The 15,665-nt window shown below is 37.1% G+C and overlaps 2 protein-coding genes across 6 annotated transcripts in view; one reads left to right on the forward strand and one right to left on the reverse strand.

The window, feature by feature from the left end:
- LOC138962728 (ganglioside GM2 activator-like) overlaps positions 1-15,665 on the reverse strand; it is a 431,559-nt gene that overhangs the window by 362,615 nt on the left and 53,279 nt on the right. The window lies entirely within an intron of this gene.
- Positions 1-15,665, forward strand: part of LOC138962725 (anoctamin-4-like) — a 75,235-nt gene that overhangs the window by 23,971 nt on the left and 35,599 nt on the right. For 4 of the 5 annotated variants that reach the window (XM_070334654.1, XM_070334657.1, XM_070334653.1 and 1 more), the window contains 4 exons: positions 1,985-2,143; positions 2,849-2,944; positions 4,712-4,753; positions 10,516-10,545. In XM_070334654.1, the coding sequence (XP_070190755.1) occupies positions 1,985-2,143; positions 2,849-2,944; positions 4,712-4,753; positions 10,516-10,545 (327 nt within the window). The remainder of the gene's footprint in view (positions 1-1,984; positions 2,144-2,848; positions 2,945-4,711; positions 4,754-10,515; positions 10,546-15,665) is intronic. The other variant, XM_070334656.1, reaches the window with a different exon arrangement.

The following is a 15,665-nucleotide window of genomic DNA, read 5'->3' on the forward strand; positions in this document are numbered from 1 at the left end:
CATGTTGCTATTTTAATGGAACATTAGAGCAAATTTAAACATCATTATGAGAGTCACATAAAAGTCATAATTTGAGGATATCAACTAAAAAAAATTCTCCAATATACACTCTTGTGAAAATAGCACACTGTTTAGTGCTCAATTTGTGATAAGTGTGTAAAATTTCATGTCTGTATCTGTCTTGCATGAAGAGTTATTTGTGTAATGATTACCATACTGTTCGTCATGTTTTTTTTTAATATTTAATTATTTAAATTTTTTTTAGATATCAAAACTTTCTATTACACTTAACCTAATTATGTCTGAGCGCTCAGACACATTTGAAGAATATACACTAGTGTATGAGACAAAAATGGGAAAGATCAGCATTGTTTCTGAAATGCTATGGCAGAAAGATTTGAACACGTTTTTTGTCATTTTTCACCTTGGAAGCTGCCTTAAGTCTGTTTTGACATTTACATAGTTTATAACTTTATCACATGTATTAGTGATCATTCACGGTTCACTTTACTGTCAGAGGGTTATACAGTTTCTTATCAATGTAAGATTTAAAGCATTCATGTGGGCCCGGGGTAACGCACTACATTTCAATTAGTGTTTTATTCTAAAAACAATGTATTTCATTTTCTTGATGTACATTTAAAAAAATAAAGATAAAATCAAGTTGTCTGCCTGTCTTGCAGTGATATAATTATTAACAAGATTGTCATCAGAAACTTGGATTTTATTCATTTATCACAATCTTGACAGACAGTAATTATATATTCCTTTTGTTTTAATTGCTACAATGTTTCAGTTTGGGAGAAATTCTTCTTAGACTTGTCCTTATATTATTTAGTTAGGTAATGAGCAGCAAATTAGTGACAAAAGGATAATTAAAATGATTATGCAAGGCTGAAGGCCAAACACCATTATTACTTAACACTGTGAATACATTTTTGGGCAAAAAAATCATTCTTGAAGATATTAGGTCTTGGTTGAAAACTTGCAATGCTGGAGGAGTCCCTTAAAGTTTAATTTTTCTGTTTAAAGGTATTAGGTATACATTCTTTTTCGTGTGATTGATCATGTTGACCACAGCAGATCTGTTCTGCCTAATAGAATTAGAGCATCCTTTCACTTGGAGTCAATTAATGATTACACTGAAAATCAATAGCTATAGTGTCTGCTTAATGTGCAGTCGGTAATGGGATTTCGTAATGGCCATTGATTCCTCAGATTGACATGGGTGTCAGTTATGTGAAAAGAATTGAATAATGCAGGGGTACCTGCGATGAAAGGACACCATTGAAAAGAATTGAATATGCAGGGGTACCTGCGATGAAAGGACACCCTTGAAAAGAATTGAATATGCAGGGGTACCTGCGATGAAAGGACACCCTTGAAAAGAATTGAATATGCAGGGGTACCTGCGATGAAAGGACACCCTTGAAAAGAATTGAATATGCAGGGGTACCTGCGATGAAAGGACACCCTTGAAAAGAATTGAATATACAGTGGTACATGCGATGAAAGGACACCCATGGGACCGGCAAAAAGGTCCATACATTGCAGGTGGCCTTTCATGACATGTTCATTGTGGTCATTTAGGCAATAGTCAAAGGGAAAACTTCTTCTTCTGCGTCTCGCGAAGGGAAAACAAAAGTTGTCCTTTTATGGGATGTGTCCTGTCATTGAAGGGGCCTTACATCACAGGTAAAATAATGAACACAAACCATGCGCCTCCAATGAACGTGACTTGTTGTTTGTTTGTTTTTCCACCACAACCACCTTACTTTACCTGTCAAGTGCATAACATGGGACCAGTAGTCGCTCAGTCAGGGTTTTCAAAAGCCTTCAACACTGTCGATCTTCTTATTCAAAAGGTTTGAATTGTGCTCTGAGGTATTGTTGTTTTTCACAGCGTGTACACTTGTGCTCAGGTAACGGTATATATATATCTATTGAAGATGACTTAAACTGACATTTACATGTTACATTTCAGATGCGTAACCTGTTCTTCGAGGATGGGCATCGGCGTATTGACTTTGTCCTGGCGTGGAAGAAAGACCTTGGCAACAAGAAGCAACAACCCGCTGAACAGGCCAGAGAACTCTTCGAGGAGAATCTCCGCAAGGAGGGCCTGGAGATTGAATATGACAGGGTAAATCATTCATTCATTACCATAATTATTTGGTTTAAACAGTATTTATTCAGTTACATAAATACAAAGCCATAGAGTGTATGTAATAATGAAGGAGCACAACAAGATAAATTTCCATATTTGCCATAGGTATGACGAGTCTCATATCAAATTTCTGGCAAATCGGCCAACAAACACAGGAGCTGTAACTGCGGTGAAATGTAACCGCGGTGAAAGGGAAACAGACAGCAGGAGGGATGGACAAAGGTTAAATTAATAATATAAATTATCCCATTGTCTTTTGAATTTAGGGTCACTTCCAGTGAAAAGTTTGTAGCGACAGGAGTTGTGCTACCGAGTTTTGTGGGTGATTAGGTGTCATCAGCCACCTGTACTTTTGGCAGAATGAACTGAGGTCTTTTACTTTTTACATGCGGTAACACAAGGGTGATACATGGATACTGGCTCCAAAAAGTTGAACCATGCATGCTCATCTCGGACTGTATTTGAACATGTGACCTGGCCAATAAAAAGTAAAAGAAATGAATGAAAATGAACAGGGCTGTGAGCTCTGCAAAAGACTTTAGAGGAGGAATGGGTTAGTGGATTTTGCACGCACTTGATTTGTTTTGTTGCTGGTATTTTTTTGGTTTCTGTTTGAAGTCCTCTGTCCTTTCTTTACCTGTGTGATGTTTTAAAGACAACAATCTTTATTCTTATTTGCAGAGAGGAGATGAGATTCATTTTGCCAAAGTCCATGCTCCGTTCGAACTTCTGAGGAGATATGCCGACATCATGAAAATCCGTATGCCCATGAAAGAGGTTTGTTCCTCAAATAATGCTGTTGGTGCTTTTCCCAGTTTTGTTCCCTGGGTCTTTAGGTGTTGTAGGCAAGATGTGATTGTGTTCCCACTTCCATGCAGTTTTTAGTTTAGGCAGAGATGCTATAAAAGAGAGATTGCTCACTGGAATCTACAAGAGAAGCTGTCATGAAAACCCAATATTTCATGTGTTTGGAAAAGCATCATCAGCTGATTCTGTTGCATAGTGCAGGCCAAAAAATGGACCTGCTGGAATTATGTGAAACAGTGGCCCAAATGGGTTGAGACGTTATTGGGTAAGAAATCCTTACGTCACATTTTGATGATTTTAATGTCCTGTGCGTTGCCCAAAACTACAATTTCTGGATGCAAATTTCAAGGTTAAAGAGAAAAACAAGCGATCTCTATTTTACAGTATCTCTGATTTAGGTTTGCTCCTCTCCATTTTGTGCACCTTTCTCTTCTGTCAGTCACTCTTCACCCTATGAGTTTAAACTGAGGAGTTAAGAGTGTAATTATAATGAAGTTATTTGACAATAGCTTTGTAAGTTACACTTACAGTCAGATTCCCGTGTTAGATGAGTTTTTAATTAAGCTGTTTTTAAGGTAACTCAGTTTAGCTTTCCTGTGTTAGTTGAAGTAATGTGATTAATTGAAGTTAGATAATTAATACTTAATTTAGAAACTGTGAATATTGAATTGTTTTAGATTTTGGTGGTTTTTTTTCTAATCTAAAGCATGGTATGTTGGATTAGTGTGCATTTGGTGATCATCTTCAGAACATAATTCCTTCATTCATATGAATAAATAAAGAATCAAAAAACAAGAAAGGTAGGTTGTTGGAACGTTTGTTATTGACAAAACAATACATTCACAAATATATCGACCCAACGGTCTTTCAAGTGCACAGACAAACAATTAATAATGAAAACTTATCTGGCTGATTTTTTCTTCTGCCTGCCACGAAACCGCAAGGGAATGAATGAATAAACAAAACTATATGATGATTTTATACCTAACATGGGTGTTTTCTGACTATTATATTTAGAAAGAGACATTGAACAGTGATTGATGAATGACAAAGATGTACAAAAGAAGAGAGTTGACAATGCAAAAAGCAACACCTGATTTGAATATTGCTGATATGTTTGCATTATACTTCAGAGACAGAGTAACTTCCGTAAGAAATACGAACCTTTGCTTATGGTGAGAAATGCATGCACTAAATGAGAACGTAAACAAAAATATTATGAAATAAGATGTGTAACAGTATAACAATCACTCTAACTCCTATGAAAACACACTGTGTTACTGCCATATTTCATGTAAATCTAATTGTAATTTGCAAATATATAGCAGCCATTTTGTATTTTCAGGGCAATTCATAACAATACATACAGCAGTTGACAGTTTAATGTTCTAAAAGCCATTAGTTTGTGCACATTAATCATATGTAAGTTACACAAACTCCATTTTGCACCAGCGTAGGCAAGTTTTCCCTTCTAAAAAAAAGGCTTATTCCTACTTATGAAGCCTTTGTACCACAAGTATTATTAGTCACATAATCAAGAACAACATATGTATGTAAAAATCTATGTATGCACCCTTCATCACTGGTTTTGCTTTGTTACCATGTTCCTTTGTCTTTGAGTGGAAAGCTGCGCTGTTGGGCAGTGTTTTGCTCCCTCCCTTGTTGGATGGTGTGGTTTGGTTCCAGTGGCAGCACGGTGCTTATGGCTTCTAAATGGTTGATCACTGCTTTTTCCAGAATCTAGTCGAGCAACATGGCCAGAAGTTCACAAACTTACAGGTTAGCTCATGTCTCATCACTGACACATTCTTTCTTCCCTCTCTTTGCACTGTTGTCTGTATCTGTCGTAGTACGTTGTTACATAGTACACTGTTATTTGTTATTTTAGTTTTTTTCAGCTGAAGGGGCCGGTCAAATTCCCACTCACCAAAAGAAAACAACTCTCTTCCACACTCTGTTAGTGTCACAAGAGAAGCCAATCAGACAAAGCAAACATCAAGATGACAAAGTTAAACAAATTTGTAGATGTTATTCATAAATCTCTCTCTCTCTCTCTCTCTCTCTCTCTCTCTCTCTCTCTCTCTCTCTCTCTCTCTCTCTCTCTCTCTCTCTCTCTCTCTCTCTCTCTCTCTCTCTCTCTCTCTCTCTCTCTCTCTCTCTCTCTCTCTTAATTATTCTCTGTATATATGTTCCAAGGGCAGGTTGGAAGATTAGGCTAAACCTAAAACCTTTATCCTTATGTAATAAAGTTCTGACTTCTGACTTCTCTCTCTGTAATTGTATTACTAGTTTCTCTATCATCCCACTCCACTCCCACTCCCATGTCCCTTTTCTCCCCCCCCCCCCCCTCTCCCTACCCAAGAAAACAATTAAAACCAACAAATATAACTAATGTTTGTTTGTTTGTTCTCAAGTTGATCTTAAGTTTCATTTAAGTTGTTGTCCCATACAGACACATTCAACTGTTGCCACACCCCCCCCCCTCCCCTTCTACCAATCCCTTCTCCCTCCCTTCAGCTTCATATCCCATCCCCCATTGCCTTTTTCTACTTTTGCTGTTTATTTCCCTGACATTTGCTGCTAGCGTTTACATTTTCCCCACTTTGGCTGTAGCCTTTCTCTCTGGGTACATGTATTTAATTTCGCTTGAAGCACCATTACTGCTTGTTGGATTCCATTGAAGGCAATTTTGAAACTTTATTTTGTAGTATGGTAGTCATGGTACTGTACTTGCACTTCATATGTATGAAAAAACACTTACGCCTAGGGCTTAAGACTTCTGGGTGAGATTAATAAATGACGCAAGGGGGGAGGGGGGGAGAATGGATGTTAACATTGATCTTTTGCTTGATGGTCTGTGGTCATAATAATTAACCACACTGAAAGTTTCCTCGTTTTGGTTCTTCAGTTGATGACTAATTTGTCTATCATTATTTCTTTAACGCCAGTGAGATTTTGCTGTAAAACTAAAATTTGCGGAATTTTGTTTGGAGTTAATAATGATTGTCACTGTCGGTGTGTGAGGAGGGAGAGGCAGATGGGATAGGGACGGGACATTGCACAGAGTAGGGATTGAGGACTACATTATGTAGTTCATTTTCATAATTTTATACTCGTAATGTGGCAGCGAGCTTGGGGCAGGAGTTGGTGGATGGGTGGGAGAGAGGAGAGAAATCTGAAGGCTTTTAAAAGCTACCATTTAGTGAAGGAGCTGTATTTAAAATACCTCTCTTTTTCATCATCTGTCTCATCAGCTTTCATTGTCATTGGTAGAGACCTTGTGTTTTTTCTGAAAAGCACACACAATTTGACAGGGATAATTGTCTTAAAACAAAACAAGGGAAAAAGGGTGAACTGAGGAAAGAAGAAAACTTAATATGAAACTGGGGGGAGGGTCAATTCCATGCATGATGTGGCCTAGCATGTTGCAAAGTTTTCATTGCTTATAGGCTAGTAAAACATGAGTTTTCACATTTATAACAGTGGCTTCCAATGCTTGATGTTGTCTTCTAGTGTTACTCAGGGCTCAGACTTTCACATAGTTCTGGAAAATCTGGTAGGTGACAATTACAAGTGTCTGCAAGATTTTTCGTGTTTTTTGAGTTAGCAAAACATTACGTGTGCATCAGTCTTACGTGTGCTGAAATTCCATGTTTGCATGGATTTGCATATTTTATTATAAAGCATTTTCCATGCCTTTTTCACACCAAATTTATCCTGTTGCTTGAGTTCTAGTGCTTTAATCGTCGATTTTTGTTTTCAGTGCTTTTGTGCAAATTATTTTCTTTCTTTGCTTTTTCCCAGATCAGACGTTATTTGGAGGAGGTACAGAGTATTTTGGGCACTGAGGCGCCCTGTTCCCCTACCCCACCCCACACCCTGTCCTCTCTGTAATCTGGAAACTGTATCTGTATCTGTGCCTGCCTTTTTTTTTCTTGTTTCTAATCATTTGTTTTTGTCCTTTTCCTTTAAATCTGTACTTTTTATTCTGGTGTTGTTATTTGTGATGGGATATTTGTTTTTAATTTATTACAGTACCAGTCCTGTTACTCTGTGTTCTTACATGATTACTCAAGATGTCAATTCGTGTACTTAGTGTAGACCCGTACTAGATGAAGAAGATAGCCTGCAAGTTGTTGTTGAATTTGATGCAAGTTTCTTACAGCTCAGATTCCAAACTAATTCTTTGTTCTCCCATGTTTGTGTCAGGGTAAGTCTAACATTAAATTTAGTCTGCTTTTTAACCAGTCCCTATATTTTACTCAAAAGAATATTTTTTACTGCAACATTTATGAACTCATAGCTGTTTGCATGAGATACACTGGTATCACTACAAGCAAAGAAACTCAATCCTGTTGTGGATTTTATGTGAAGTTTTGCATTATTTAGTTGAGTATCATGCACAAGAATCAAGACTTTTTTTCTGCATTTGTGATCACATTGATGAACAGAGTGAAACAGTTAAACAGGTAGGGGACAGAGTGAATACAAACTGCAGGATAACATAGCCAATTATTTTGGGATTTGGCTTTTTTTTTTTTTTAGATCAAAGTGCTGTTAGATTGTCAACACGCTAGTCATATGATTTAAGCTGAAGATATAAGAGCAGTAACTGTTGTGTCTCTGACTTTTTTCGTCCTGAAATGATCTTGTGAGAGGTTGAAGGAGCTCACAGTCTCTGTAAAACTTCTAATTTTCTATGTTCTTAAACGAACAAAAGAAATTTGATTCTCTGTAGTTCTATTGCCTTGGTTTTGACATCACCTCTTCTTTTCTTTTTTGTTCAGTGTTACAGTTTAAGTCATAAAAAGGGCAGCTGTCTTGTTAGTTGCAGTGACTCTCATAATTTGGTTTATTTGCACATCTTCATCAATCTGTTATGTATAAAGGTTACAGTATTAAATATGTTAAGTTGTATAGTTCAAGTTGAAACTATAGTTAAAATTGAAGAGAAAATTGTTTTTAATAAAAAACGCTCGCGCTGGACCCGAGTACTCTTCAGACTGGCTCGCTCAATAAATATAAATGTTTGGAATGTCTGTGGTGTGAATGTTGGTTTCTGACCAGAAATGCAGATCTATCTCTGGCCGATTCATAGATTCAACCTACAAACTGCGACCTCATCTGTAATCAGATATGTTTCGACAAGCATTAAACGGATGAAATTAACCACATGCAGTTTATTCTTCAGAAAAATGCACACAAAAAATGGGTTGGGTTCGGTGATTTGTACATAAACGTCTTCCTCGCGATAGATTCGCTTATTATTTTGTCTTATGAAGCCGTCATCAACACGAACACAATGATTGCAGAAGCAAACTCTGTACCTACACGACCGAGACACAAGACTGATTATTTCACAGCTGCAATGAGAATAGAGAACAAAGACGTTTTGGGTAAGCTTACTCACGTCAGGTCTTCACTGACAAGCTAGGAACAGACGGAAAATTCCGAACAAAAGTAAATGACGTCAAAGTCTCTTTCGCTTTGCGTGTAACTTTGTCATGACGTATTTTTGTGTGACGCGTTCGGCTGTTCTATCAGGTCAATGGCTGCGTGTTGCCCCGCCGGTGTGAACTCCTCCTACGGCCAAGTCGTTTTTGTGGTTTATTTCGCATTTAGGTCCCAGGTAACATTATGAAGTTTTAATACGATCAATCGGACCTATTATCAAGTTAGTGTATCAACTTTTGAACGAACTGCGCCCAGTAGTTTCCCAGCAATAAGCTGTTAAGTGGAGAAAGACACACAGACACACAATTAAAGTCTGCTGAGCCCTTGTACTAGCGTACTCGGGGATAAATTGATTTATATTAGTGACCCCACACAAGAAGAGGTAAACAAAAAAGTGTTTAACTCTTGAATGAGTTCAAATAATCTGCGATTCACTGATTGATTGTTAATGACTGCAAGTTCGAATTCTGTTAAAGAACTTAAAGATACCATGTTTCAAATGGCTGCAGAACTCTGGATGAATCTGTTGGGTTTGATATTTGAAATAATCCTCCTTGGATCTGATTTACAACCAACAATTAGCAGGAATGACAGACTTTCACTTTAGAATTAGAAAGGGATCCTTAGTACAACTCTGGGACAATTTCCTCTATCATTTCTCAAATCACTTTGTTTGTTGCTTTTGTTTTCGTTCTTTCTTTCTTTCTTTCTTTCTTTCTTTCCACTCACCCCCACCCCCCGCCCCGCCCCCGCCCCGCCTTCTTTTGTTTTTTGTTTTGTTTGTTGACACATCTCCTTTGCGTTTTTGTGCATGTGATTTGTTGTTGTAATTGTCTTCTAAAGCAGATTGGTTGGTATTGACCAAATATTTGTTTAACTGTGATTTTTCTCTCAGCAAATTAGGGCTGTGTTAGCGGAGGTAAATGTCATGAAAATGGCTGCATGTAGTGCTGGGATTCAATACATTAAAACAATTCTGAGCAGAAATTATGTCTTTTATACATTTAGTCAAGTTTTGACTAAATGTTTTAACATAGAGGGGGAATCGAGACGAGGGTCGTGGTGTATGTGTGTGTGTCTGTCTGTGCGTGTGTGTGTGTGTAGAGCGATTCAGACCAAACTACTGGACCGATCTTTATGAAATTTGACATGAGAGTTCCTGGGAATGATATCCCCGGACGTTTTTTTCATTTTTTCGATAAATACTTTTGATGACGTCATATCCGGCTTTTTGTAAAAGTTGAGGCGGCACTGTCACACCCTCATTTTTCAATCAAATTGATTGAAATTTTTGTAAAGCAATCTTCGACGAAGGCCGGACTTCGGTATTGCATTTCAGCTTGGTGGCTTAAAAATTAATTGATGACTTTGGTCATTAAAAATCTGAAAATTGTAATAATTTTTTTTTATATAAAACGATCCAAATTTACGTTCATCTTATTCTACATCATTTCCTGATTCCAAAAACATATAAATATGTTATATTTGGATTAAAAACAAGCTCTGAAAATTAAAAATATAAAAATTATGATCAAAATTAAATTTCCGAAATCGATTTAAAAACAATTTTATCTTATTCCTTGTCGGTTCCTGATTCCAAAAACATATAGATATGATATGTTTGGATTAAAAACACGCTCAGAAAGTTAAAACGAAGAGCCGCTACAGAAAAGCGTGATGCAGCACAGCGAAACCACTACCGCGCTGAACAAGCTCATCAGTTTCACTCCGTTTTGCACACGCGGCGGACTACGGTCATTGTGAAAAAATGCAGTTTCATTCTGTGAGATCCACAGCTTTACTAAATGTAGTAATTTCGCCTTACGCGACTTGTTTTCTACTCTGGTGATACTGTCACCAGTGCTTTAACTACAATTTGAAGATTATGTTTACTAACCCATTTCACTGTGAAGTTATATTGTATTAACCAAAACAGATTTTTTTTCTGTGCATATTTGGTGGAACCCAATGGTTTAAACTGAGAATGTCTTGAGTTTGCATCCATTATGATATTAATGTGTGTGTTATGGTCAGCATGCGTTTTTTGTTTGGATTGGAATGACTGATTTGTGTTGGGAATGTTTCAGTCAGCAGAAAGTGTCTTTCTTGTCAATGAGGTGACATATTTAGTGTGCAGTTTTCTTTTTTTTCTCCACATTTTTCTTCTTTTATTTTTCATTTTTCATTATTTTTGTGTAAATTAATATTTTCACAAGAGTTTGCAGACTGCAGTATGTTTTTCAAAAAGTTTGCTGTTTTCTGCAGTGTGGGATTTTGAGGCTGATCTCACAGTTGTACAGGCTTCGCATAGTCAAACTTATAAAAAAAATTACTCCTACTTTTTAATTCTTCAAAAGTTTGTAATAACCCAACCTAGGTTTGTCAAAGTTTAATTTGCTTTGTGACTGAATTTTTTTATTTTTCAAAGCATGTGTCCTCTGTAAAATTTTATGTAAAACCTACTTTGGGAAACAACAATTATTGAAAATTTGAGATTGAACAAACGTAGCAATCAATGACACAAAATGACAGCATCCCATGCAATTAGAGAGAAAGTAAATAATTAAGGGGCATTTTTCTCAGGAACTGCATTGAGTACTTATTTGTTGTTTTTTTCCTTTTATTTTTATATTGGGTAGAAACTTGTAAGTGGCTGATTATGATTATTGAATGCATTTTTAATTTTTGTTGAGGGTCCCCAGAGGTCTTAACCCCTTCACTGCCACAGTATAACAGCATTATCCGAACGGTCTATGGGAAAGAAATGTGTTTAGAACCCCTACAAGTACTTGGACAGTGGTTACCTCCCATTTAGTTTTCAGAAATGTCCTGAAATATTGTTGACACAAATCCTACGTATGAGATACGGTTATGGGCGTAGGACAAACTGAAAATGACCACGTATTACATACGGGGTGGGCAGTGAAGGGGTTCAAACAGTTTTTTTTTCATTTTAGAAGCAAAATGCTGGGTGAACCCTTTTTCAACCACTAGCTTATGTAACAGGCTGACCAATATGACACTTTTGGCAGTTGTGTAAATATTGCAGCAGGCACACAATAACAGTCTTCTTGTCTTGTTTTGTCTTTTTTTTGACTCACATGCGAAGCAAAAGTGAGTCTATGTACTCACCCGAGTCGTCCGTCCGTCCGTCCGGACGTCCGGACGTCCGGACGTCCGGACGTCCGGACGTCCGGAAAACTTTAACGTTGGATATTTCTTGGACACTATTCAGTCTATCAGTACCAAATTTGGCAAGATGGTGTATGATGACAAGGCCCCAAAAAACATACATAGCATCTTGACCTTGCTTCAAGGTCAAGGTCGCAGGGGCCATAAATGTTGTCTAAAAAACAGCTATTTTTCACATTTTTCCCATTTTCTCTAAAGTTTTTGAGATTGAATACCTCACCTATATATGATATATAGGGCAAAGTAAGCCCCATCTTTTGATACCAGTTTGGATTACCTTGCTTCAAGGTCAAGGTCACAGGAGCTCTTCAAAGTTGGATTGTATACATATTTTGAAGTGACCTTGACCCTGAACTATGGAAGATAACTGTTTCAAACTTAAAAATTATGTGGGGCACATGTTATGCTTTCATCATGAGACACATTTGGTCACATATGATCAAGGTCAAGGTCACTTTGACCCTTATGAAATGTGACCAAAATAAGGTAGTGAACCACTAAAAGTGACCATATCTCATGGTAGAAGCACCATTGTACTTCCTATGTCTTGAATTAACAGCTTTGTGTTGCATGACCTTGGATGACCTTGACCTTGGGTCAAGGTCACATGTATTTTGGTAGGAAAAATGTGTAAAGCAGTTCTTAGTGTATGATGTCATGAAAGGTCAAGGTCAAGCATGTGAGTCGTATGGGCTTTGCCCTTCTTGTTTTTTTTAATAACGATTTTATAGAATAAGGCAGAAATTAGTTTCTCTTCTTGAGAAGACTTTGTTGTGTGTAGCCATGGTTTTTCAGCAAGTCTAGCCATAAATTGATATTAATTTGTTTCAATTCTGGTTTTCCCAAATAGTTAATGAAAGGCTCTACAAAATCTGATATCTAAATTCTTTTACAAGAAAAACCATTCCCATGAATTTCAGAAAAAAGATGAATTTATGGAAATTCTGATTGATACATCAGGCAATTAAGGATTAAATTACATATTCTTACTCCGAATCACATATAGCATTGACGCAGTCTGAGATGCTAAGGTCTGAAAATCGCTACCCGTCTAAACACTTTAAAGAGAAGCAACCCCACCACAAAAAAGTGTAAACGGATGCGTTGGTAAGGACGCCAGACCATGGGAGTTACCTCCCCTTGGTGTGTACTACGTCACTACCACTCCCTGACACGTGGTAAATCATACGACTTTTTCAGCTCAGAGCCGTCTGTAAATTTATCACAACCCAGGAGCACATGGATTTCTTGTCTTGGTTCGACAAGAACCTAACGCAACTCTCGTTCATTGTGAGGAGATCGGTCGCGCTTTTCTGGAGCTGACTTCTATCTCCCAAGGTTTCGCATACTTTGGCATGATTGTCTTACGGTCACCTGGAGAGTTCGTCCTACTCAGCACTGAGTGGACAACCTTAAGCACTGATCGTTCCAGGGCATTTGTATTTCCATTCCAATAGAAGGGGGGGGGGGGGGGGGAGGGAGGGGGGCAGCCTGTCTTTCCCCTTGACTCGGCTCGGGTCCTTTAATTCAGGGCTGGGGTCTCTTCCTTGGCCGTTTTACGGTCTAGGAGATTGGACGAAGTGCTGGGCACAACTTACTGGCGCTCTGACGATGTCTTTTTCAATTTTTGTCTGAGAGACATCGCGACTGTCCGGCAGGATGGTTCTCGGTCCCTTCCTGCCCTGGTTGCAGCGGGCCAGTTCCTGTCTAGGACTTAAGAGTGAGTTAGGTTTTTCAGTCTTTCCCACCGCCTTGTTGAAGCTATCTGTTATATGTGATTCGGTGTAAGAATATGTAATTTAATCGAACATTTTAAACGTAAATTTTCATTTGATTAATATACTTACCCGAATCACATAGTTTATGCCCGCCCACCAACCCCGCTTTTGGTTTTTAGTTTCTTTAAAAGCCGTATGATTTACCACGTGTCAGGGAGCGGTAGTGACGTAGTACACACCAAGGGGAGGTAACTCCCATGGTCTGGCGTCCTTACCAACGCATCCGTTTACACTTTTTTGTGGTGGGGTTGCTTTCCTTTAAAGTTTTTAGACGGGTAGCGATTTTCAGACCTTAGCATCTCAGACTGCGTCAATGCTTTATGTGATTCGGGTAAGTATATTAATCAAATGAAAATTTACTTTTAAAACTTTCGATTTAATCTGGGTTGCTCTGCGTCTTAAGAAGGGGTTTTTCCTCATAATTTTTGTTCCTTATAAATTGGGGTTATAAAAAAATGGATTTGGGAATTTTACCTGCAACTTTATTATTTCTTTGACATTCATTTATTTTTGGGAAGAAAGTTATATTTTGTTATCGATTAATTGTTTCGGAAACTGTTGGTATACAGAGCCAAGTAAGAAAGTAGGAATGTTACATTGTTTATGAATACTTGGATAACTTTAAAACATGCATGTGCCCTTGCATCAATGCATGCAATCGAAGAGCGAAGACTCGCTTTTATATTGGAAGAAAAATGACACTATAAAATATTATATACTGTGCACAGTTTCATTGTGTACTTTCAATTATGTGGTGGTGAGAAGAAAAAAGAAACCCACGAAGAACAGCATTTTTGACTGCTTACTAAAAGTGTGGGTGATGTTCACGTGTGTAAGAGTGAACACAGCTCCTGACAGAGTGACAATGAAAAACTGACATATTTCCCCGTAATACCACATCTATATATATATATCTGAACAGGGAAGGGGAAAGGACCTGAGTCAAAAAATGTACAGACTATGATTACAAAAATAAAGCACATTAAAATGACAGCTGGTCTATAATTATAAGCAGCGCCTAGTTTTATGATCTTGAGATAATGTTATCAAAACATTTAGCATGATAATGATAAAATAGCAGTTGCTGTATTCTTAGCAGCTATGATTATTACAGAGAGTTTGTTCAGAGAATTTTGGCTTTTCCCATGTACAATGAAAAGTGTAAGACCTCAGATATATAACAGCTAAGAATGAGTAATGCACTAAAGACTTTAAAGCTTGTTAGTATGCATATTTACTCAAGAAAATGTAGAAGAGATTCTTTGTTTATTAGTAATTGGAAGTAATCAAGATAATGTAGAAGAAATGAGTACAATAGACACTTTGTGTAGTATAACATCTGTGTGTTACAGTATTTTTGCTGTGACCTTGTTAGAAGTGTTTCATTCATAAATAATTGCAAGCCGGGATGAAGATTTGTTGAAAGAATGTTCATAATTGTTCACCAAGATGATAAAAATGTTAAAATATCTGAAATTGAAAATGACAATTAGCATAATACTTATTTTGTGAATTATATATTACCAGTAATGATTTTTTCAGTGAGTCGGTGTTTGAAAATAGAAACTGAAATTGCAGAAAAAAGGCTTACATTGTGCTGATGTTTTTCCCGCAATTCTGACACTGAATTAGAATATTAAATGCTAATGAAACAAGCTTTCTGTTGATCGAAGTAAAGCAAAATTCCTCTTACAATTATAGTACTTAACAAAATAAGGAGTTAACGTTTGATACTGATGCAAGTCAGAAATCCTTAGTGTAAAAATGGAAGTAACCTGATCTTGTAATTTAAAGAATCTATTAGGCGTCATGATTGACCTTTAAGTGATTTGTAAATTTATACAACTTAAGGTTACTTTGTTGACATTCTAAACAAATTTAAAGGTTTACCTTTGCCTGGACAAAACATTTATTGTTTTTCTCAATGAGTTTCCTTTGCAATACAGTACGTACACTGTCAAATTTAAACCTTATGATGATTTTTCTCAACAGACTGTCAGGTTGATGTAAATGTCTCGATCCCAATGTCTTTGCTCTGTTTCTTGATTCAATACTGGAAGGCTAAAATAATTTTATATACTGCATTCAGGTGGGGTTTTTTTTATTCATATTTGTATGAATTAGCATATTAGGGGGACTTGGGGATGGGGGTGGAATAATGTATGCGTTTGAGTGAAGTTTTGCTTGAGAAAAAATGTTCAAAAATGATTGGATGATTGTTGTAACTAACAGCTTAACGAATGCTATTTCATGTAACTTTGGTCTGA

The sequence above is a fragment of the Littorina saxatilis genome, linkage group LG3 (genome assembly GCF_037325665.1).
Source record: "Littorina saxatilis isolate snail1 linkage group LG3, US_GU_Lsax_2.0, whole genome shotgun sequence".
NCBI classification, from domain to species: Eukaryota; Metazoa; Mollusca; class Gastropoda; order Littorinimorpha; family Littorinidae; genus Littorina; species Littorina saxatilis.